At 34.4% G+C, this 26,637-nt stretch overlaps 1 protein-coding gene across 1 annotated transcript in view; it reads right to left on the bottom strand.

The window, feature by feature from the left end:
• LOC129218435 (atlastin-2-like) overlaps positions 1-26,637 on the bottom strand; it is a 240,086-nt gene that overhangs the window by 118,764 nt on the left and 94,685 nt on the right. Inside the window, exons 3-5 of the mRNA XM_054852699.1 lie at positions 13,135-13,358; positions 10,057-10,191; positions 2,493-2,597 (exon numbers count right to left, since the gene is read on the bottom strand). Coding sequence (XP_054708674.1) covers positions 2,493-2,597; positions 10,057-10,191; positions 13,135-13,358 — 464 coding nt within the window. The remainder of the gene's footprint in view (positions 1-2,492; positions 2,598-10,056; positions 10,192-13,134; positions 13,359-26,637) is intronic.

The following is a 26,637-nucleotide window of genomic DNA, read 5'->3' as shown; positions in this document are numbered from 1 at the left end:
ATTATTTTTTTATACTGCATGTCTTTGCAAAGGCTTTAGGTCGGAAATTTTTATAACACAGTAATGGTTAAAACATTATTTGTGGTTTTTTGATATGTTGATAAATTTCCACAAGGAACAAAAAAAAGGGCATTGCATTCGAAAATTTCAAAGTTCTCTTACTATGACTCTAACTGTGAACACTTCATTGTTTATAACCATCACAATCTCTGGCACATACCTTCAAACAACCATGCGTGAAGTTTTGGTTCCATTGGTTCAGAGTATAGGTCACTATGAGTTTATTTATAGGGAAGATTATTATCTCTTATGGAACATCAAAGCTGCTAAAAAATCAAAGTATATTTCAAGTAAGATAAACATAACGTCGCGTCAGAGCATCAGTAAGATATCGTAGTGTTATTTCTGGGATTAGATAGCTTACTGTTGCTCTGAGGTGATCATAAGTCTTCAAATATTGTTCACACAACTTGGATAGATTTTGCGCTAGTTAAGTTAAAATGTGTGCATTGTTGATCATCAAAGAAAAAAATAACTTTTTTGAAAAGGTTAAAGGTTGTGGATAAGCCGACCACAGATAATAGGGAGTTTACGGTACCACATTCATCACTAACATAAGTCATACAAGGAGTGTAACACATGGAATGAATGCCCAATGAACTTATCTTGTTCTTTTACTGCGAAAGTATATGGGACAACCAGACTCTGACACAGAAAACATTTCATGTAACAATAAATTGCACGACATGGAAAGAGTATTTAAAAAAAAACATCTTATTTAGAAACCTGCTCCATGAAAAGATTTATTTAATTAGCTACTGTTTAGCCACACACATTTCGGAATTCGTTTTTTTTTTCTTTAAAGAAATCAAATCTGCATTTATGAAGTTAGGGGGGGGGGGGGGTGCGAAACCTGTGATGACAATGTACTTCACTGTACAATAAATCAACCATTCAAAGGGCTTACAAAAATTTGAAAGTGCCCTAGGAATGGAAACTTGCAGGTCGGGCCCTGGTTGAAAAATAATCAGGGTGATTGCAACCTTCTTTGGCAACGCTATGAGCTTATTCATTGTCGTATATATCGATTGGAGGTGGAATTCATTGTAAATGAACATTGCGGGACTCAGAAATAAACCTGAGTTTGAGAAGAATAGAAATAATTGTTTTATTGCCAACTGTGATCCAATTGCGGAGATGTTGAAGGGAGGTGCGACTATCTGAAAGGATCTGGAGGTCCTCGAAGTCATCATCATTCAGAACAACTTCCAGGGCATGTTCCATTGCAATTAATTTGCTTTCAAAGACTGTTGCGAAATCCGGGCTACAGAGGTGGATTGAGGATCAAATTTAGGTTTCTTTGGTAGATCCCACAACTAGTGCTAGCGTCCAGTTTACTGCCATCCGTTAAGTTTTTATGGCATTACCAGGGATCTCATTTATGATCTCCAAGGTCCACTGCCAAAGACGAGCTAGGATTAAGAATTTCTTGATGGCATGGATACAACGGGTAGGGAGGTCATAAGTTCCCTGTGAAGCAACAAAATTACACGTTTTTACACATATGCAATGGCCAAAAATTGTCCTTTCTTGCATTAATTTCGAAAAAACTTCATATGCACCCCCCCTCAACCCCCAAGAAAAATTTCTCACTAGGCCACTGACTGCATGGATAAAAAAGCTAAAGTGGAATCCCTCTGAAATACTAGACAAGGTTTTAAGGAGTGAGGCTCAACATCATCATAAGACAAACATATAAGTTCAGCATGACAAAAGAGAGTTTTCTCAAGTCTCTGATTTGAACACCAGTTATTAAGGCAAAGGGAGGTTTCACTATTGACCATTGCTAGAAAATTTGTTAAATTTTGGTAAGGTTCGCCTTTTTTTCTAGTTTTGAGAGGTTGCAAATTAGCTACATAGAGAAAAAAAATTCTGTGGCAACTCTCACTCATCTCTGTCCAGTTATAATTCTAGCAGTGATGAGCTAAACTCTCTCCAATTTATCAAAGTTGGTGGCTGAGGTGCAGCAATAGTTTAATGGTGCAAAACTATGCTCCAAGATGGGTCTAATTAATATCATGTTTTTACAGTACTGTTCTGGTACAGTACATACCAACGGCATATACAGTACCATTGAATTTCAATATACTTGCCAAAAAGTGGAAAAAGTGTGCAAATAATATTCTTGATGTATATGTTTTTAGCAATGAGTGTATTTTTTATATATATAAAATACAATTGCAGGATTAATCTCAATCACATTTTGTTGGGATTAAGAAATTATTTACTTTTAATTACTTCGTAAAATGGAAAATGTAATATTTAGGAGAATGTGGAACATTATAAATACAAACTCTGTAGTCAATGTGAATACTTCAGAAATACTTATGATCAGACTAATATAACATCTTGAAAAATAGATAACATTAATGTGTGTGTGTGAACTAGGCTACAAAATAATAACATTTACCAAAATAAAAAAAAATGGATACCTGAACAGAGCTAGTCATTGTACTTAGAGCAAATACAGTAGCACAGTCTTTGACAGTAGAAGCACTGTCAAAAGCCCCTTGTGTATCAAGCAATAAAATTGCAACCTAAAAGTGAAAGAAAAAAAAATCTAAATTTAAAAAATATAAAAACTTCTCGAAAACATTTGAAAACTTATAGTAACATTTAAACAGAAACAGGCGGACTGGCTCAGTCGGCTGGTCGGAGATCCCCGACTGGGCCAACTTAAATAGTTGACCCTTTTTTGCGAAACAAATTTTCCTAAAAAAAATTACTTAAGTTCTTGCCCTTCAAATTCAAGTGGAAATTGTGCATAAAGTAAAACAGGAAAAGTTCTATAGTACTCAGATTGATGCTGTACATCAGTGGTGCCCAACATTTTTTATTTTTACCTCGGGCCACACCTCATATTAAGAGGGATATCGTGGGAAAGAGCAAATACAAAATTTATTTATTTTTCTAAATAGAATGGGAAAACAAGGAAAATAAAAGACAATTATAAACCAAAACTTGCTTTAATTATTACTGCATGCTTATTTTATTGATACAAACTTTGAATCTGTTTTCCAGAAACCAATGCATGACTACTTGGCTTCAAATTTTGCAACTATCATTCATAAAACCGAATGAAGATGATTTGAAGGTAGTTTGGAATATTTCAGAATATATTTTTCGTTTCCTGACATTGTACACAACAACGGGTCACATAGATCAGCTTCGCGGGCCCCCTGTGGTCCACAGGCCGTAGGTTAGGCACCACTGCTATATATGATATTTCAGTCGCAGACCAGCTATCTTTTTGCATCCATTCCATGGTGAAATAAAAGACTATTAAAAAGGCTAACAGCTAAAAAGGCAGCAATAGAAGCACTTAGGATAAGGGAACAACTTTTGAGAGAAATCGAAAGTTTGCTCACTGCAACCTCAAAAATTGTCGACTGCCCATTTAGGAATTGGGCAACAAATATGAGAGGACAATATCCTGGATTGCTGGCCCGATTGGAAAAAGACAACCACTATGTACTCAGCTGGTTGTGACAGATTCAACTAAATGCTGTAATTTGGCAAGAGATTTCATTGGTTTATTGTAAATTATTGCTACGAATACTTTTATCTCAGAATTACATATGGGAAAGCAATTCATGACTACACTAAACTGAATCTGGAACAGGCAGACCCCGAAGTGGTTTTTTGTAGGGCAAAAGTAGGAAATGAGGAATCAAAAATTCAAAAAGTAGGAAAAACATCACTTAAAAAAGTAGGAAAAAATAGGACTACACACACGTCAAGAGGAAGCAAATTTAGCGTAAATTTTATTTCTAATGTAAAATAAACTAACAGTATTTTTGATTTAAAACTGTCCCAAAAATAAACAAATAGTAGTTTTGAAGTATTAAAGGGATTTAACGAAAGACCAAGTTTCAAAAACAAAATGGAAGAAACAAGCTGACAAACATCATTATGAAAAATAAACTGGTGGGAACAAAGATATTAATTACAAAAATATGAAAATAAAATCCAAACAAAGAAACACCTTTCAACAATGCAGTAATAAAATGTTTAAGTCTAAAAGAATAAAACGCAATAAAATGATCGCAAAAAAAAAAAAAAACTACGTAATAATTATAAAACTCATATTTTGGTGCAATAAAACCATTTTTGATATAGATTTTTGTCAAAAACGAAAACATTCCTTCGAGAGCATTCATTTATCATTTAAAAATACTAAAAAATACTAGGTAACACTCTCAGCTCCTGTTGTCATAAAATATGATACAAAAAGTAAAGCAAATATTAAATTAGTTTTAGTTAAAAATAATCAGCAGCTGACATGCATTCTTGCATAAACAGAGGCAGATGCTTGAATTTGAAAAAAAAAGGGGGGGAAGAACGAAAATGCAGAACTATATATAAAATAAATTTCTTGTTAAATATGGGAAATAAAATTTATAATAAAATAATTAAACTAAATAAATAACGAAATAGGTAAACAGTAAACTAAAGAGTGTATTATGTTATGTATTTTTAGCATTCAACATAAATTTTTGTTTCAGGCATGTCATTTGGTGGTCAGTTGGGTCAATTTCTCCCCTCCCTGGTTTTTGAAAATTAATACATAACTATACAAGTTTGTGAGGTTTTTGTTGTTTTAAGATAAAATTTGCATTCAGTATACATCCTTGGCTGACCACCCCCGGGAGAAAAATCAAAATTACGGGCCAGTTTTAAGCAATAAAAACGAATATTGTTGTTTGATGATTTTTTACCTCCTTCTTGTTCCAAAATTTTTGTAACGAAAAAAAAAAGAGAAAAAATCCATTCGTGGTAAACATAACATTTGTATCAAAGACAAAGATCAGTTACTAATGTTTCTCTGTGCATAAAAGGGAAGGCACGTAGTTTCTCTCAGCACTCACCATACAACAAAAATATTTATTCGGAAATTGTTCACGAAATTGAGAGTAAGGGGGAAGCACCTGGCATCAAATTCCTGCATATATCTCTTTCTCCCCTCCCTTTGATCAGGCGCCCTGAGCACAATAACTTGCAGTAGATACGCCGCATCGGTATAATTGCCGCACTCCAAAAAGCGTAAGAGTCTGTCAAAAAAATTTTAAATGTGCAGAAATGCCGCATTGCCATAAACGCAGCATATAAAAATGATGAGCAACTTCTCGATATTGATGATGTATCAGAGTAGAAAATACCCATTGAAAAAAAAAACAGTACATACTGGCTTGTGGCTCAGTCCCCTAACTTTTAAAAATGTGAAGAAATAAAAACAGAAACAGAATCTTGCAATTAAATTGATTTCCGATTTTTCTCCAAAAATCGGGAACGTTTTGCTCATGTAGGTTTTGCCGTGGTTTTTTTTTTTGCAAACTCACTCTTTGCAAGGAAAGAAAATGAAATTTTATAAATTTTATAATTATATTTACGATTTAGAATGAACAATAATCATATTTATGTATGAAAAAAGTTACTTTCCGCGGTTATTTTTGAAGTGATCCGTTTTTGCGAATTTCTGGTATCTGTCCCTCTTATTTTGTACTAACCTCAATAAAATATGTACAGTGTACAGGTTTTTCATTTTTTGCTTCCTTACGTTCCTTTTAAGGTTTTTAATTGCCTTTCTATTTAAACAGGCGAATAGGAAATTCGGCTTTTTCCGTATTTTTGAACAGTGGGCCGTTTACTTTAATTAAAGCTTCTAATTGACGGGTAAATAATATATAATTGCATCAGAATGTGCCAGTATCTATTTCGTTATTGTTTCGTTAAAACAGTAGGACTGAAGTCAGGGCGATTAAAAGAAAAGTCGATCATAAATGCCGCAACAGCAAAAAAGTCACGAAAATTCAACTTTTAAACAAGCAAACGCCGCGGTGTTCCTTCCAGAAATTACTGTAGTCACTCAATGAAAAGCCCGGGATCCGCTTGTTTCATTTGCTTTTCAAAATTAAAAAATGCAGAAAATTATTTGTGCGGCATTGTAAAAATAAGAATCAATGCACAATTAGAAGTGCTATACTAAAGAAAAAAAAAAGTAGGAAAAAAAGGAAAAAGTAGGAAAATAAGGAGAGAGCTCTAAAAAGTAGGAAAAAGTAGGAAAAATAGGAACTCTTCGGGGTCTGAACAGACAAAATTTCAACTTAGAAGGGAGAGCTCCTGACCCTCTCATCACTTCCTGTATACTTTTTTGAAGCTTCAATGTCGAGAAACTTCCTAGGAAAGCCATAGAATCCTTCCCCTTATGTCACCAAACCTAGCGTAGAAGTACGTGTTTAGGTCTTCAATTTTGAAAAATTTCCTAGGGAACCACACATACTTAAGACTGCATACTTAACTTACACTCTCGACATTTCACTATACAGCCAAGAATTGCATTTTGAAATCTTCAGTGACAAAAAAACTTCAAGAATCCTTATATTCTACAAAGATAGCCTAAATATGGCTTTCAATCTCAATAGAGCACTCCTGAACCCTTTAATACCCTAAAAGATTTGAAATTGACATAAATTCGAAAATTTTTATGATTAAAGATTCGAGAAGCCTGAACCTCCCACCCCTTATGTCTTCTATCGTTTCAAATGAAGCATAAAGTCGCATTTTTAGAAAGTCAAATTTGAAAAACTTTGGAGAAGAGTCTCCTGACTCTACTCTGGTAACATCAAGGCTTTCACCAAAAGACACCAAAGATTGTGTACAATCTTAAGGCTTTGATGCAAGAACCAGGAAAGTCCAAATTTGTGATTTTTATTTTTAAATTCATTTTTGCGTGTGGACAATATAGATGTTCTAATTGGTGCAACAGCAGGATGTAAATGTAAGATCAGACTTCTGCTTTGTAGTAAATAATATGAGAAATATAATAGAGTTTCTATTAGACACTAATGTTATTGATTGGTTTTACCCAAAATGAGTGAGACTGGACTTACCTGGTTCTTGCATCAAAGTCCTCAATTGTGTTTTTTAGACTTAAATATCGAAAAATTTCCAGACAAAGTCTTTAAACCTTCACCATTCCCTTAAAGTAAATAAATATTGCTTAAATTTTGCTTATAGAAATTTCTGCGGGAGAGCTCTGCACTGAACTATCGTCTCCTCCATAGCTTAAAAATTATTTCAGTTTCGGAAACAAAATGCCCAGAGGGAACTAGTGCTTCCTCCAGATCAAAAAAGGGGCAGAGCACTTTCAGATAAAAGGGCACTTTTTGATAGAAGTTTGTCATATAAATAAGGTGCTTTTTTACTGTTCGGTATACTAGGGGCAAACTAAGTCCAAGTGTTTTCGATAGTAATTATTTTTAAAATACTGAAATGCGTTTTGATGCTTAGTTTTCAAAATAATGCTAAAAACATCCCGAAACATTCTAATCAAATTCTTGTGGATAAGTGATTGAAATGAGGGAGTGATGTTTCAAAGATAGGCTTGTGTGAATCTTTATCTTACGAAAAAAATTTTGCTTTTGTAAAGCTTTGTTGAAACTTTTAAGGAGCAAGGTTTAAGTTAAGGGTCAAATATTAGCTTAAAAGCAGAAGGGCACAGCGCCCTCCTAAAAAATCCTGGGAGAAACACTAAGAAAACTTGTCCCCTTTCCTTTTAATATTTCCAAACATATTATAAGGTTATGTTTTAAAATTTCAATGTCGAAAAATTCCGAATCACAACTGTTGGATTCCCTATAGTAATTAAATGTTGTTCAAAATGGGGTAGAGTAGACTTCAGTTTTAAAATGCTTTCGAATGAGATCGCTGACCTCCTTCTCTCTTTAATGTGACCAAAGAAAGTTTTACGTTTTTTAATAGTTCAACGTCATACGTTTTCACAGACAGTCCTTGATGCTTCCCTATTCTATTAATTTTACCAAGTGTAGCCTAAAATTGCATTTCTAAAACATCACATTTTGGAGAATTTCCGGGAGGAGCCCCTGACATTCTATTGTAAACAAAGATGATTAAAATGGACTTCAATTTTGAAAGAAAAAAAAGAAAAAAAGGAAAAAAAAAATCGTGGGGGAATTTTTTCTTTTCCCTCTCCTCTAAGGTTAACGGAAATTGTAAAATTGCGGTTTTGGACATCATTTTTGAAAATATCACTAGGAAAGGAAATAGAACCCCTTCTCTCGATTCTCTTCTAGTTAAGCCTATGTACATCAACTAATTTTGAAAAATTTCTGGGGGAATTTACCTGATTTCTCCCTTTGTGTCCTTCCTATGTTGTCAGTATATAAAATTAAAAATGTGCCTTTTAAGACTTGTAACTATCAGAATCCTTCTTTCAAGAAGCATAAAAATGCATCAGTGTATATTTTACGTTTCACTTTTTTTCTTTTAGAGTTTGATTTAGAAACTTAAAGGAAAATAGGAACTAGAGATAGCTTCATGTTTTTGCTCAATCTTGGAAAAATCAAGATCCGGCACTGTTTAATTTAATTTTTTTTAATTTACAGAGGTAGGCAAAAATATTCTTTTGCCCACTGGGCCAAAATCAGCCAGTCTGCCGCTGAACACAAATATTATAGATAAAAGGTACCTAGAGTAATAACATAAAGCTGAAGAGTCTGTTTGTTTGAACACACTAACCTCGGGAACTACTGGTTCAAACTGAAAAATTCTTTTTTGTGTTGAATAGTCCATTTATTGAGGAAGGCTATAGGTTATAATTTACATTAATATTTTAATTAGAAAAAAGTTATTCAATGTTTTATGTGAATTTTAGCAGTTACCCCACAGACCCCAAACCAATTGTGCCAAAAAAATATTTTTTGTACTAAAATGTAGGAAATTTAATTTTAGGTACAATAAAAAAAAAAGTTTTTGCAGACAGATCGTTTTTTTTTATAAATTTTTGAAAAAAACCTTTATTTTACATTTTTTCCCGAGTGTACTTTTTTCTAAACTCATCCCGCAAAAAGTATAAAGGCTTCTTTTCTAAAAATTTCACCATGTAATTGTAAAAATATTTCACCCTCTTCAGAAAAAAAAAGTTTTCAAAAATATGCAATAGTTTTTTTTTACAATTTTTTAAAAGTAGAGCACGGCACAACATCTAAGCATAGCCAAAGTTTTAGTAATCTTCAACTCTGCAGTGCTTGCTTTTGCTCTTTTTTTTTTGGTACCCATTTAGGAATTTTATTCATCCCCCTCCTTAACATTTTGCTGTTGTTATTTAATATTACATATTTGTGTGCATTTGATTCAATAAGAGCAGCAAGTTTTTTTTTTTTTTTTGCCTTCGGAACATTACATGGAACAGAGAGCTTTTTTTTTGGTGCTATTTTATTTAAATAAATAAAGCATGCGGTTTTTTGCATGATCTTTGTTTTATATACATAGAAAAAGATTGTTAATTACCATTAAAGGTATGCATAGATCATATAGATTGATTGATAGATAAATATAGAGGTTGATATAGGTAGATGGTCAGTAAGAGATAGACCCATATTTAAGGAACTTCAACGGGTGATCAATCCCCCCTCCCGACTTTGAAAAAATAAAGCATTCACGTAAAAGTGGACATACAATATGGGCATGGGGAAAACAATCGGTCGAGCCCTAGTTCTGACTGGCTGCACCTCTTGATATGATTGAAGTAATGAAATGTAAAATGCAGGGGTGCCCATCCCCTCCCCCCTCAATGGCGATGGTGCACCACCCTCAAATGCTGCGGAGTCTCCCCCCCCCCACAACAGGAGCCCCCTCTAAAATGAGATCAAGATCCCTATCAAATTACTCCCCCCGCCATTTGGCACATCAAATGAATTATGGTTCTAACACAATCAGATCTCTCTTCCGAGTAGGGAAGATCATACTAGAAAATGACAGTTCAGATACAAATAAAACAAGACATATGTGCTGTCAATTTGGTAGTCTTCAATAAAAAATCAGAATGAATGCAAAGTATAACTTGATGTTAAGGGGTGAAACTGAACACCCAGACAATTATTTCCACAACGAAAAAACACTTGAAATTGAAAAAATGTAATGGAGAACTAATGGTACAAAAAACCAATTAAAAATATTAAAGTACATTTTGGCTACCTCTTCACCATTTGGGAGTTTGGTCAAGAATACATTGCTCCACAACAAAATACCAGTTGTATCTCTTTCACAGCCACCACGCCATGAAAATCCAGTTAGAGGTTCTTCTTCTTCACCCATCCAATCAGGACCACCCTAAGAGAAATAAAGTTTTACAATTTAAAAGGAAATAAAACAGGATTAAAAGTACATTAAAATCCAAACAGAAAGTAATTCCTTAAATTTTAATTGATTACATATAATGCAGTTACAAAAAAAACCCTTAGAGTTAACAATGACATACTTTTTGATGATCCGTTCATCAGAGGATCGTGATCTTTTCATCCATTCATTCAACTCGTTCATTTGAACGACTTTGTTCATTTAAAAAACTTGCAAGTTATCTATCTCATAACATACTCATGTAGATTCCAAATGTTTCATTAGATCATTAATATTCTTTGAAGGAAAAATAACTAAAATTATTTAAAAGTACCTAAGAAAATATGCCAATGAAAAATGAATAAAAAAAAAAACATTTTATTCAGGTTTAGATATACAAATCAAATATAATTCATTTTGTAAGATATTTCTCAGTTGCCGAATGGTAAAATATGTTTCCCATTTCAGCATGTCACGAAATTAAGTTATTAAATGTTCCCAGCTACAGCACTATATACAGGGTGTTCCGTTTTAACCTGCAAAAAAACCTCTATTTTCGCAACCGTTAGTCTTAGATGCATACTTCCAATCGCAAAAATGTTCAAAACCAGATGCAGAGTTAAGCTATTGAAAATTCGAAGTAAAAATAAAAATAAGTCAAAAAATACAAAATTTAACTTTTTATACTTTTCCTAGGTCCCGTAATTTATATTTAGGGAAATAATCTCCATCGAAAGATATTACTAACACAAAACATTTGACACTTGTGCGACCAAAACTCAAGGAGATATTTAGTTCAAAATTTTAAGGAACCATGTAGAAGATGAGCTCGGAACTTATCGCCCTTTCAGAAGAATGACTGGGTGTCGAAGTAAAAAAAAATAAAGTATTTATACTTTTCATTGCTATTCAAAACTAAATGCAAATGTTATGCCATGATATGCAAAAACACACTACAAAACATCAATCAATTTGAAAAACCACTCTATGCACACATATAATTTTAAACCCTTGTTAACTGCTATATTTCCCCCCAAAATGTGTTATTGGCAGCGAGTGTAAAGTGGTGTAAGTGACAAAACGCTGCCCTTTCATCTCTCGGTGAATATTGGTCGTAGTAATGTCGAACTTTTTTGTGTTGGAATCATTTTTCAACGGAGATTATTTCTCTGAATATAATGCACAGGACCTAAGGCCCGTATAAAAAAATTAAACTTAGTATTTTTTGATTCATTTTTATTTTTGCTTCAAACTTTCAATATCTTAATCCTGCATCTGATTTTGAAAATTTTTGCAACTGGAAATATGCATCTAGGACTAACGTTTGCGAAAATAGAGGTCTTGCAGGTTAAAATGGAACACCCTGTATATACATATACAGTGCCTACTAACTATATGTTACCAATATACCATGCATAACGAAAAAAGTAACAACAAATATACCAGTAGCTCAGGTGATGTACCAGATAACTTAATTAAAAAAATAAAAAAAACACTCATCTAAAAATATTAGGGAGGTTCAAAATGGTTATTCCACAGTACCAATGAGAACAGGAAAAATACACAACACTTTTTTAAATGGGGTGAAAATTAGACAGTAATAATCCTTATTAAAAATCTCTGGATATTGAATGTAAAATCAGCGACTTGGAAGTTAAAATTAAAACTGAACCAATATAGATGGGCAACTTCATGGGTAACTGATTGACATTTTTAAAGCAAAACAGTAAGTATTTTATAACATTCAAAGCAAAATATATGTTGAGCAAACGATTTTTTCACCTGGATTATTGTATTTTTTAGGCTGAATTTAAAGGTCTAATTGAATTCTTGAAATACATTTTAGAAACACGGTAACTGACTAACATTTTAAAAAGTACCATGTCAGTCAGTTACTGTGTTTTTAATAATTTCTTAAAAATCATCCGAAATATTTTTCAAAAATTCAATTATACCATTAAATTTAGCTTAAAAAATACAACAATCCAGGAGAAAAGAACATTGGCAGAACATATATTTTGCGTTGAATATAGCAAAGTACACAATGTTTTGCTCTAAAAATGTCAGTCAGTTACCCATGGAATTGCCACATGGTAGTTGATAGGGATGTTATAGAAAACAACAGAATTGCCAGAAAAGTGATAAAAGGTATTTTTAGAAATAATTTTGGTGACAGAAAGTGTGAGAAGGATTTTAGTGGGTGCGTGGGGCAGGAAGTGGAATGTCCAAACATTTTGTTGGTAACCCAAACAAATGACACAAAACATTACTAATGGATACCATTTTAAAAGCAAGATCTTCTGCTTTTTACCGCATTAGGGGACCATTTACTCATGCATCCTTTTCCCTGACATTTGTAAAACAAAGTCTCAACTTCACCATATTTTCCAACACAGTTTCCCTTGTAGTTAAAATTTTCATTTAGGTTCACTTTGTTTTCAATCTCGTCACGATTTTTTAGTAACTTACAAAAAAAAAGGTTGAGAATGTTTTTAGTTGTTCTGCAGCATTTTTTTTTTTTTTTTTTGACTCATCACGATTAAATTGTCAAAACGTTTTAAACTTTCAATTTTTTCATTGACAGCTTGTTGCGCAATGACTTGAATGAATCAAAGTATATTTTGATTAAAGAATGCATTTTTTTTAAATAAAAAATTTAAATTTCTTGTGTTTTACAAAATATGGCACGAGACTTACAGAAATAAGTAGGAAAAAAACAGAAGTTAAAATAAAAAAAGCTTGAAAAGTTAAATTGTTAGATGACTAAAGTTTCAGATCTTTCGACAAGATCCGAGAATACAGGAGGCCAGCATAGGGAAAGGCTACCCTAGCCAGACCCTTCCTAAAGACAGACCTAGGACCTAATTGCAAAATAAAGAATGTATATATGATGCTTTCTTATGTTAAAATTTTCTAATTCAGAGAAACATAACTTACTCCTGCATTCAAATATCTTAAGCAAAAATCAAGAAGGAATGATTTGCCCTTGCGAAATGCTCCGGCAATCGACACCACAGCTACTTTCTTATCTCGAATCCTTTCATCTAGTAGTATCGATTCTAAAGCATCTTCTTTCAATTCAAAACAATGGTCATCAGATGGGGATATTATTTGAACAGCATGTCCGTTTAATCTTGGGCCATTTATATGATTTGTATATTCTGAAAGGGAATACTTAATTAAAAACCCAGACCAGAATTATGTATTCTAACAAGAAACACTAATTATACAATAAATGAATTCATTTCTTGATTATTTGCAATATGCTCAAATAATAGACTGTGCCTTGGTCACCTGTACTGCACAGTCAGCAATCTTCGTCTTTAGAACTTGGCATGAAAAATTACCACTCCAAGGGTCGGGATATTGAAGAGTGCCAACAAGCAAATGTTAGGATGGTTTAAGGACATTTTAGTAACAAAGCAGAAAAATCATTATAACCCAAGCAAGTAGGCAGACCCAATCATAGATATAAAATCTAAGCTTGATATATTAAGATCTTTACTTAGCCACATGTTAGATTGGATATAGTAAATTTTTCGGAGCAAATAGCTTTTTTTTATAAAAATAAACTGAAACTTAGTAAATCTCAAAAAACAATATATGTTATATTCAAATTCTTTCAACCACAGAGCATTTGACAATTTCAGAGTTTTTTTAAATAAGTATGAGTCATTAGATAGTTAAAATTAGATATAAAATTCGTTCAACTAAAAATCCAATAAAAATAGATTAAAATCAAGCATGCATAAACTCATTGTATTGTTGCTATGAATTCAAAACTGCTTAAATGACTGTGTCAACTGCTTCATTAACTATGATTGAAACTTTTTTCAGATATTGTCAATCAGGTTCGAGATTATTTCAGCTTATTGCAAGATTCGCTCAAAAGTTCATAAAATTGTTATAGTTAGTTACAAAGTTAGAGATAATTTAGCACATTAATGTCTTTATCAATCAAAATCATCAAAATTTTGACAGCACAATATTTTGACTAATAATGGAAAAGAAAGTAAACCTAGTTGTCTGAGCTTTGCCCATTTCGTGAAATTCGGTCCCAAACTAGGTTAAAGAATTCTAAAATTTTATTTAAAAAAAAAAATCCAATTTCAAGCAAGAATATAAGTTCACTGTCATAGGGAGTAAAATATCCCCACATATTTCACACCTTTCAAAAGCTTGGACTTTTCATCATAAGACGAAATTTGATCAAAGCTTTAGAATTAGTCGAAATGGGAAAATTTGTTTTTAGGGCATATTCAAACTTGACTGGAAGCATAACCGATTTCTAATAACTTTTCTCCAAAACTTGTGAAGGATTTGCAGTCGGGTGCAAAGCCAGTGACCCAGGGGCGCAACCAGAGGGGGCCCACAGGGCCCGTGCCCCCCCTCCAGAACACTAATTTGAACAATTTTTAAAAGTACTCTTTTTTTTTCTATTATTCGAACGAAGATGAACGCGCCTTGAGAAAACAAAGTGGTTCCAAAGTAAGCAGGGACGACAAGAGGTCATTTAAAACTTCTCCCTCTCTCATTTTCGGCATTTATTTTTTTCTGTAGTTAGGAACTCATTTGAAACATCAATGATTACAAGATCGTATCTTCTTCCATCTGACAGTTGATGGATAAGCAGTAAATCTGAGGAGAAAAACTTTGGAAAACAAATTCACCACCATTTTCGGGTTTTTTTTGGAAACACTACCGATTAACGACGGGTGAAAATGTTATGGTACAGGAGTAAAAAGATGCCGCACACGTGTTCATTGTAATTAATAATAATACGACGACATTTTTCTGCTATACTGGAAAATGTCGGCAGCCGCCGCGGGCGTTTGTATTGGTCAATCCTTTCTCCCCCCCCCCCGGATTACACAAACGACGGAACGACTTTCATTGAGTTTGAGAAACTGTATGCTCAAGCAGTATCACTTCAAACCTATCAAACCTACTTCTTGTTAATCTTCATCTATAATATAAAATGCATTTTTTTGTTTTTATTGTGACAAATTCAGATAGTTTTTAAAAATTGTTTTTGGCTTTATTTCTCATTATATCAGAACTATCTATGAAATGCCAACTTACGTTCTTTGACCTCGGGGCCTCCAGGTCAACTATATCTGCTTCCAACAGCACAGGTGTAGATTTGTCAGCACCATCGGAGGAAAAAAAAATGAAATGACCTGATGAGAAAGCAACGACTTCCTCGAATTATATCGATACCACCCCCATTGGTGATAAAAATTCGTGTGCGTTTTGATTTATTTCATTAATATAGTAAACGAAGTAATAACAAGCATTGATTTCCATTTTTTAATTTGAACATCTTTCCGCCATACTGTTGTTTATTATAATTTATATTAATATATATTGATGTCAAGAGAGAGAGAAAGAGAGAACGCTGATAGAGTGTTGTGAAAAAAAAATTGTGCCCCCCTAAAAATATTTTCTGGTTGCACCCCTGCAGTGACCTCTGATCGGTGGGCTTTTTGGATGCAATTCTCTGGTGCTGATGGTTTTCCATTTTAATACCTGGCATTAAAAATTGCATATCCGCTTAAAAGGATTTTTAAAAAAAAGTAAAAAATCGGGGAGAAGGATTCCATTTTCAGGGGATACTTTTAAAAATGGAAGACTCTCTCTTCTACAGGAAACCTTTTCAGGATTTCCTCTTACTATTTGCGAAAAGTCATAAATTTTAATTCAAATTTCAGTTTTTTAAATGAGGAGTTATTTTTCTTGCTTTTTAATCCTATTTACGAAATTTTCCTGGTCAATATAAGATATAAGCATCTTTTAAAAACTTTATCAGAATAGCGAAATTCTTTGATTTTTCTGGGTTTCTCGGTTGCTCGCCAATCTGAAACAGAAGATATTTTCTCTAACAGCATCAAGATTATCACCAAATCCGAGCAACAATAGCTTAGGCACATTAAAATCATGCTGTACCATAACGTACACGCGTGTTTTACCAGAAGGATTTCCTTAGAAAACAGCACCAAGAATTGGAACTATGCAAAACTTAAATGTAAACAACGTGTCAAATGATCCTGGACTTTGGGCATACTATAAAACAAGATCAACCTACTCAATAAATAAATAAATACATAACTAAATAAACAAAATGAAAAATAATAATGAAAAAATAACAATTGCTCATTCTATCTGACTTGGCAACTTAAAAAATGCAAATCTGGAGAAGAATTTTAAAAACCTGGAAATTGTTTCAAAAAATAAATAAAATAATAAAAATAAATAAATAAATAATGGAATATGAAAATGAAAAATTAATAAAATAAACGAATAAATTCATTAAAAAATGAAAAATCAAAAGATACCAATAAAACGTAATTTAGACAACTAACAATGCTTGATGTACAGTCAACTCTCGATCACTCGAAATCCCAAGAAACCAAGCAAAACCTTTGAGTAATCCGTAGTTCGAGCTATTGGACGCTCATCACCCAGCCCCTTTTCAAGAATAATTTTTAATTTCTATCTCAGTAAAAGTGCATTATAGATTATAACACTTATGTTATTATAAAATTAATTGTTAGTGTTACAAAAAATAAAGGGTGGCGACAGGAACTGGAAAAAAAGTTCCCCGACTTTTCCCTGATTTCCCCGATTAAGTTCACCAAATTTCCCTGATTTACGTTACCAATGATAATGGTTTCCTTTCTTTGCCCTACATGAAAAGCATTGCAAATTAAATAAAATGCAGTGTTTAAAACGGGTTAAGCTGTTAATTAAATATATATTTTGAAAAGATGCTCCTTTTATGGTATAAGTTGTATATTAAATTATCAACAGAGAAATATTGCAGGAAATCTAAAACAAATACTTTACGTCCAGGAACCAGTTAACATAAGAATTCTAAGAAATTATTAAAACCACTCTTAAAGACATATCTAATCGTGATAAAACTAAAAAAATTATATGGAAATTATCTTGAACTGAATTTTCAAGTAGTATGATTGTTGCTGCAAGAATAACAAACAAGTGATAAAGTATGGAAGTAATGTAGTTTTACTTACGTAAATACTGCCGTGTGCAGGTAAACGGCAGTACCTGCAGAAATGAGTTTGAAGTATTTGAAGAAATGTGTGGTGGATTCAGTACCAACAATAGGAAAATGTTGGAATTCAACATTTTTTTCACCCTTCTTTTTGAGCGGAAACCAAATAAGTGAGTATGTACAATAAAGGTAAATGTACCATAGATGACAAAAATGTAAAAGAAAATGGAAAATGTTCAGTTTCTGCCCTTTAACTAAACATGGCAGAATAGACATATTTATGTAAAACAAACTGAAATCTTTCAACAACCAGTCATATTGAGCTATTCTATAATCAAGAACTGAGGTTTTAATGAATGGATACAGCATTTTAACTATTAAAAAATAATAAAAATATTTACTTATGTACAAAACTCAATTTCAAATGATTTCATTAGTTGTCGAAAAAAATCTTAGATTACTTTAGTAACAAACATTGAAATGCAAAAACAATTATTAATTTAACAATGTATATGGTTTTAAAATAAAAGAGTTTTAAAGGCTGAAAAAAAAAAGAAAAACCTTTGTGTAATCTGAAGTGACAGCAAATAATACCATGGCAAAAAAAAAAAAAGATTTTGAGCAAAAATTCAATTTTAGATATTAAATTAGAAAAGCCAAGTGATAACTTTTAAGATTTTTTCAGCATTAATTTAAAAAACAAGGTTTCTTTCTTGAAATTGTGATAACAGTATGCTAATTACTTCAAGATAATGAGTAAAAGCAAGGGAGTAAAGTCATTAACGATGGCTTCCTCTTTGCCTGTAAGGTTGTTTATTTTACGTAGCATGGAATGCGTGAAGGAAAACTCAAGCTAGGTAAACTAAACAACTTTACAGACACAGAAGCATTCTGAGGAAGCTCATCCTAAGATTGAATACTTTGCCCTTGTGCAGGGCCGGCTCTAGTAGTCCTGGGCGATATTGACAATGCCGCCCCCTCCCTATTGAATAACAACAACAATAATAATGTAAAATAATAATATATTAATAAATCAAAAATAATAGCAAAGTGGTTAAAATAAAAGTGAGTTTTTAATTCCAAACTGGGTTTTGCATAGCCAAGCACTGGTACACACTCTAAATTATTATTATTATTTAGATTGAATCTTATGGCGCTGGAACAGATATTCACTTTAAAAAAAAGCTTCAACCTCAAAATTTGCCGCACTAGGCAGCCGCCTAGGTTGCCTACCCTGGAACCGGGCTTGCCTTGAGGAAAACAGATGCACAAATATGCGGCACTGTATAATCGCACCGCTTTAATTTTATTTTTTTAAAAGAAATAATTGGCGGAAAATTCGTAGGGAATCAAAGTACTTCATTTTGAAAGGAAAAATTTTTTGTTCTTCATTTGATCAATTTTCTCTAAATTTTTGTTACTTTTTCAACATTCCCTGATATTTCCCTTAGTGATAAAGTTACCTGACTTTTCCCTGATCTCCCTGATTTCCCTGATGTGCCGCCACCCTGAAATAGCTTTACAATCAAGATACTTCGAACAAAGAAGTTATTTTTGATTGCATACATTTTTTTTATAGCATCTTAAAACGTCATTAAGCTTGTAGACACATTTCAACTTATCCACGTTTTTGACAACAAGAATTCACAGGTACATTTACATTTTCCATGCACCTAACAGCACGATTATTTTAGTCATCCATAAAATAAAGGTTATTTTTTTAAAATTTTTGACAAAATTTTAAGTCTCTCTAACATTAGCCAGCAATGAAAATTTACGCCGTCAGCCACGGCAAAAAGTAGCGCAATAATCTTTTTACGCAATCTTGCAACACTGAGCGCATTAAGGAGTGTTAAAGGGAAATAAACTTTGTTATTTTTTTGCTGCATTTTTATGCATAAAATGAAAACGAAACTTCGACTCAAAAGGAGTATATTCAAGAAATAGAGATAACTTTGTATTGAAAACACTTAATTATTTTGGGACCGAACGAAAACTTCGAAATAAAGGAATATTCGAGTTATAATATTCAGAGTTATCGAGAGTAGACTGTTTGTGTAATTTTAAAAGAGCATTGAAAGTACCTGACTTCTTTATTTGATCTCCAGCACAATTTCCTCCTTTTCAATTTTACTTTCGAAAATCTTCATAAAAATTAAAATAAACAGAAAAGAAGTATTTACTTTTAAGAGTGGCTTGAACTCGGATGTAACCGGATTTTCGAGAGGGTGTGACAAAATGACGAGCCTGCAAGTTCTCTAATTCAAGTTATAAAATATTGGGTTGTTCGGAAAGTCATTTCGTTTTTTTTGGGGAACATGAAAGACAGTTTTCGTATAATGAATAAATATTTTATTAAATTATATATTGGCCATTCTGGTCCAACACCTTTTGCCATCTTTCTGGCAGTAACATAATTCCCCTCTCATAAAAGTTTTGGTCCTTGCTGGCAAAAAACTGGTTCAGGTGGTTTTTGACATCTTCATTTGAGGTAAAGGTTTTGCCATCCAAAAAATTTTGCAGGGACCGGAACAAATAGTAGTCGGAAGGCGCCAGATCTGGAGAATATGGTGGATGTTGCAGTACGTCCCATTCAAGCTGTAAAAGTTTTTGGCGAGTGACCAAACTTGTGTGAGGTCTCGCATTATCCTGGTGGAACACTACACCCTTCCTGTTGATTAATTCGGGCCTCTTCTCTTTAAGTGAATCATTCAATTTGTCCAGCTGATGACAATAGACTTCTGAATTAATCGTTGTATTGTCCGGCAAAAGCTCAAAAAAAAAAAACGATTCCTTTGACATCCCACCAAACGGAGAGCATCACCTTTTTTTGGTGAATGTTGGCTTTTGACACGCTTTGAGCCGGTTCATCTTTTCTGCTCCATGACCTCTTGCGTTTAACATTGTTGTATACAACCCATTTTTCGTCCCCAGTACTAATCCGCTTCAAAAATGGATCATTTTCTTGACGTTTGAGGAGCGAATCACACGCGTCAACGCTTCGAGGTTAAGCCCATGCCTTTCAAATGGCCAAAAACAGTCGAATTCGACAAATTTAATCTCTCACCGATCTCTCGTGTGGTTATTCGCCGATTTGCATCAACTAATGTCTTTATCGCATCTTTGTCAGCTTCGACCGGCCTTCCAGACCGTGGTGCATCTTCGACATCAAAATTGCCGGATCGAAATTTTGCAAACCAGTTCTGGCACTGGCGTACTGTTAACACGCCTTCTCCATACACATCCGTCAATTTTTTTCTCGCTTGGACAGCATTTTTACCTTTTCTGAAGTAAAAAAGTAAAATATGACGAAAATGCTGCTTATTGCTCTCCATATTTAAAAGGGCACCAACCAAAAACTACTGCGTAGAATTAATAGAACTTTTTCACACACAAGCCTTGCAATATCAGCTCTCAAGACATATAATGGTTATGCGGCTTAAGTGTGAAGTTGGTTTCGAAAAAACGTAATTAAGTCCTCTGACGGGAAAAAACGAAATTACTTTCCGAACAACCCAATATAAACCGTTGAAAATAATGCTGAATACAAAATAAGTGACGTCCAAGCGATAGAACCACATTGTAAATAAAAGCGAGTTACGTTTACATAAGCGGATGGAATATAATTTCGAAATACGTAAAACATCGGAACCGCAGCGTAAAAAACCGCTAAAATGCAGAAAGTTTACTTTTAAACTGCAGAAAATATTTATAAAGTGGGGGGGGGGTGAAATATTTAGTTGATAGGAGAGAGACGTCAAATCGGAACTCTCCCGCCAAAAGCGGGAAAGTTGACATGACGATATGAACAAGTAATGTTTCGTTTTTGATTTCCCACATTTTCAGTTTTTTTAACATTTTTCTTCAATTAATAAAATTCGAATTCCTAAATAATAGAAACGATACTTCATACATGGAATGAGCATTTCAGTAATTTGTTCAATGACCATACACAGAATGGATCTTTAACCACCTCAAGTACTTCTGAAAATCCTAATAATGTCCTACCACCATCCTTATCAGAAGGAATTAAAAAGCTCAAAAATAACAAAGCTCCATGCCCACTCGATACCTTCAGAACACATTAAAAGTGCAGCAGATCAAAACATTGAGGAAATCCATCACCTCACTGAATCAGTTTGGAACCAAGAAGTTTTATCTGAAGGACTGTAAACTGAGTACCATCTGCTCTATTCACAAAAAGGGAGACGTTTTGGAAAGTGCCAACTACAGAGGAATCAGCCTCCTTTGCGTTTTTCGCAAACTGTTTTCCAATATACTTTTTAGTAGACTAGTAACTTATACAGAAAACATTGTAGGAGATTACCAATGTGGTTTCCTTTGAGGAAGACAACAGAACAGATTTTTAACATTGGGCAAATTTTGGAAAAAAAAAATGAATATGGCATACACTGTTAAAACTACAGGTTGCGATTGGCACCTTTCAAGGGTGAAAAGCTTGTTCACCAGCGACACCCTATACGGTGCCGAAATGTCACCCTTAAAATGGGTGAAAAACTGGCACCCTTAACCCCAGCGTGCACAGTAGGTGAAAAGATGGCATACTAGGAGTGAGAAATGGCACCCTCACTTTTCCCTATTGCAGGTTTTAATATTCAGTTCTTGCGGAAAGGGCGCTACCCCTCCCCCAATGGAAAATAGGTAGCCCCTCATGTGGTACGGGGAGGGAGAGGGTTTTTTTGGGGGGTGGGGGGTTCAGGGGGGCTGTTCTCCAATACAAGATCTTAAAAAATCGATAGTTTTTAAAAACATCCCCTTTTTTGACTGAAGCAGTCTGCGCCATGACCGACTGCCACCCCCCCCCCATTTGGTACACCCCGCTGTTTTTAATCTTATTGGAATAGACTTTTTACTATCCAGATGGCCGATGGCTGTTCCCTATTGCAGTTACTTGCGGAAGGAGATGTTCCTCCTACATAGTAATTCTCCTCCCCCTCAGGTCATGGGGGGTGGGGGGCAAATCCCCCCCCACCAAAAAAACAAAAAAATAAAAATAAACTAAAAATTTTCAAAAACCAACCTTAAATATTAAGTCTGCGCCACCCGCTCAACTACCCCCCCCCCGCCCATCGCAGGCCACACTGCTTTTGTCCTTATTCGAATAAAATGCTTAAATTTTTTATCCAGATGGTCGATGCCAGTTCCTATTGCAGAGTTACTGGCGTAAGGGGATGCCCCCCTAAATAGAAATTTACCCTACACAGGTCATGGGGGTGGGGGTGGGGGCTCCTCCCCCCCCCAAAAAAATATGAAAATTAAAAATTTTCAAAAACCAACCGTAAAAATCTGAAGTCTGTTCCACCCGTTCAACTATTTCCTCCCCCCCCCCCGTAGGCAACACTGCTTTCGGTCTTAATGGAACAAAAATAGCTTGAACGTTCTTTTATCCAGAGGGCCGATGGCTGTTCCCTATTGCAGAGTCACTTGTAAAAGGAGATGTTCCCCTAAAATAGGATTTCACCCTCTTAGGTATTAGGGGGGGTCTGGGGCATCCCCCCCTCCTTCGAAAAAAAAACAAAGCTATCAAAAAAAGCTACAAACTAAAGTTTTTAAAGGAAAAACTTTAAAATTTTGAAGCTTGCGCCATGACCCGCTCCACCCCCCCCCCTCGTAGGACTCACTGCTTTTGATCTTATTGCAATAAATTGCTTGAATTTCTTTTATCCAAAAGGCCGATGCCTGTTCCATATTGCGTTTACTTTCGGAAAGGGGGTGCTTCTCTGAAAGTAAAAGTTAACCCCCTTAGGTAAAACGGGGGGTGGGGTGGTCAACCTCCCCCCCCCAAAAAAAAGAAAATCACCATAAAAACTGAATTTTTTAAGAAATAAACCTTAAAAATTTGAAGTCTGCGCCATGACCCGCTACATCACCCCCCCCCTGTAGGCCCTACTACTTTTGGTCTTATTCAAATAATAAGCTTTTTTTTTTTAAATCCAGAAGGCCGATGGCTTTTCCCTTTATCAGTCACTTGTAGAAGATGTTCCCCCTAAAATAGGATTTCACCCCCTCAGGTATTAGTGGGTCTAGGGCATACCTCTCCCCCCCCCCCCCCCCGTCCTTAGAAAAAGAAATTAAAACCATCAAAAAACTAAAATTTTTAAAGGAAAAACTCTAAAATTTTGAAACTTGTGCCATGACCCGCTGCAACCCCCCCTCCCCCCGTAGGACCCACTGCTTTTGATCTTATTGCAATAAATTGCTTGAATTTCTTTTATCCAAAAGGCTGATGCCTGTTCCATATTGCGTTTACTTTCGGGAAGGGGGTGCTTCCCTGAAAGTAAAAGTTAACCCCCTTAAGTAAAACGAGGGGGTCAACCCCCCCCCCCGAAAAAAGAAAGAAAATCACCACAAAAACTGAAATCTTTAAAAAATAAACCTCAAAAATTTGAAGTCTGCGCCATGACCCGCTCCATCCTCCCCCCCCCAATAGGCCCTACTACTTTTGGTCTTATTCGAATAAATAGCTTGATTTTTTTTAAATCCAGAAGGCCAATGGTTTTTCCCTACTGCAGAGTTCAGGGTCACATCCAACTGGTTAAACCACAAATAGTGGCAGGTATGGATTCGATTCTTTACCCTAGAGCGACGAGTGGTAAAGAATCGAATTTTTAAACAATATGCTTAGATTTTTAAGCCCTGCAGACCCTTATCTGATACAATATGTAAACTCTGAGTTCTACTGTGTTTTTTGAAACCCATATCAATTTTTCAGATTTTAGAATATCTCTTACAGTAGAACTTCAATTATCCAAACTCCTACTTTCCGAATTTCTGAAACAAAAATACAGTAAAACCTGTAAAGTTGATCACCCTTGTAAAATCGCAAAAAACTGTTGTACATCCTACATCTTTAAATCAGATTAGAATTTTTCTCTAAACCAATTCATCAATATAGCACTGGCTACAAATCCGACCACCAATATTCAGACACCATTCCACAATCGTTACCGTTTCAATATCTTAATTGTTTCAAAATTCTGTAGAAGCAGGGGCACCCAGATGGGAGGTTACTGTGACCTACAAAAATGCCCTTATTCCACAATTTTTTTCAGATGATTCATAAAATTTAACGATTACTTTTTGAACTTACCTTTTAAAAAAATAATGATGTTTAATGTCTCTTCTCATAAGATGAATTCATACTCATAGCTTATGCAGTACAATTCAGCAAATTAAAAAAATTTCCCAACCAAAAATTTAGGTTTTGTTATCTCTCATGGAAGTATCATAAGCGAACGAAGATCTTCACTTTTCCCAAAACTTGCAGGAAATGTAGTTTTTTAAGCTCTTGACAGAAAAAATATTGATGAACAAAGTTTATACATATCTTATGATCATTCAACAACAACAAAAGAAAAAAAAAGTGTAAAATAGCTACTAAGATTGCATGTACATATTTTGGTGTTTTGATGAACCCCTTTTTAAATGCTAAAAGACTGCTCACATCTTTTTGCATTAGGAAAATAGATTCATTGTAATACCAAAACACCTGTAATATTTATTGCTATCTTGTCCCTTTAAACAGTTTTTTTTTTGGCAACTTCCTGCTAGCGTTAGAATCTGTTTGTAGTATCTGGGATAATTTATATTTTTTCATCTGGAACATATTTTGTAAAATTTAAACAAGCAGTTTACAGTGAAATCTCGTTACAACGAACTTTAAGGGACCGTATATTTTGCTCACTGTAACGGAATTTTCGCTGCAATTGAATTAGAGCAAAGTAATGGAAATGAAATATACAGAAAATTTCCTTTGTTGAAACCGATATTTAGTTGTATTGGTATTTGTTGTGACAGGATTTCACTGTATCTTCAAAAAAAAAAAAAACTTACATTGTGATGTATTGTGACATTGCCATGTAAGGTTGGCGATGCATCACAATGTAGAAATTTCTACATTGCTTAGTCCAACTGAATATAACAAAGTTGTTGTACATCATTGCGGTAATTTTTAAGAAAATAATGTATGCAGAGTTATAGAATAAATGAAAACTTACTTACAAATGTCAGGGCCCGCGCTAAAGATTCGCCACTGCGCCAAAAGTGATAAAATTGTAAATTCAACAAAAGAAGCTGATTTGCTATAATTCTTGGCAAATGGAAAATTTTCGGAAATTTTCATAAAAAATAGAAAAAAGATTTTTCCCTCGACCCTCAAAATTATAATTAGAAAATCTGCAAGGAAAAAAACAACAAATTGGGATTTCCATGTCGTATGCATTGCTATTAAGTGCTTAGTAAAATATTAGTGTATACTGCATATTTAAAATATTAGCATTGTCTATTTTATAAACTTACTCCTTTGTTTTCCAATTGAAATTTTCTGGAATTTTTTTTAATTCACAATTAAAATTAACTAAATTTAGGTCTTTGGCTGATACAATTAAAATTTGACTAATTTGTTGGCTAACAATTTGAAATCCCTAGTAAGGGCCCTGTATATGATGCATCAGGGCCGGATTTAGCTTTTGAACCACTCCGTGCAAAAGGGAAAAATTGCGCCCCTTTTGAACTGCATGTATAAAGAGCCCCCCCTCCCCCCCCCCAACAAATGAAAAAAACACATGATCTTTTTTACATTTTTTGGCAAACACATAAAATGTGTCAAAGTAACTTGGCAATTAATGTAAATTGTAAATAACAATTTTCAAATCGGTTGACAGATTTGATTCTGGTGATTTCAAATTCTCCATTCATAAGACAGCGATCTGAGAGAGAGAGAGTAGATCTAACGTCTGTGGTTTAAGTGGGAGTAAAAAAGCCAAACCCTGCGGCACGACAGTCCATGAGGGCCGAGGCCTACTGTGCCCAACTCAGTTTTCCCGACCAGGGGCTCTGGGTTGCAAGGCATACGACCCGGTTAGGTGGTCAGCCTAACGCGGAACCCCCAGTGTTTGGTTCCCAAGTGCACTTGGTACTCATTTTATCGACCCACTGAAGGGATGAACGGCTGAGTTCAGCCATGCTCCACCCGGGAATAGAAATTCGGGCCTGTGGCGTGGGGGTTATGAGCTCACAAATCAGGGGACTTGTGTTATCTATGTGGAATCTAGAATTAGTAGAATTATGCTTATATGTTACATGCATATTACTAATCCTTTTTCTATGTGCAAGTAAATAAATAAAACAGTTTGAATTTTGAGATTTTGAAATCAGATTATGTTTTGTGCAATCACGAATTGCGATAGGACTCTACTCCTTGGGTTCTACTAATGGCTCTTATCGCAACAAAAATTAGAATTTAAGACTTTAAAATTCAAATGAATGCCAGGGGCTGGTTGTTATGTGCTGAATGTTGTGTGCTGAATACTTTTTTCGCGAAAAAAAGATTGTGTACAATCGACGGTCGTTTCTAAATAATTCGATTCCGAGGCACGTGGACGCCTGCATTATAATAGAAAAAT

Source organism: Uloborus diversus, chromosome 3, assembly GCF_026930045.1.
Source record: "Uloborus diversus isolate 005 chromosome 3, Udiv.v.3.1, whole genome shotgun sequence".
In the NCBI taxonomy this organism is placed as follows: domain Eukaryota; kingdom Metazoa; phylum Arthropoda; class Arachnida; order Araneae; family Uloboridae; genus Uloborus; species Uloborus diversus.
The sequence above is the reverse complement of the archived record's forward strand: the minus strand, read 5'-3'. Positions and strand labels throughout refer to the sequence as shown.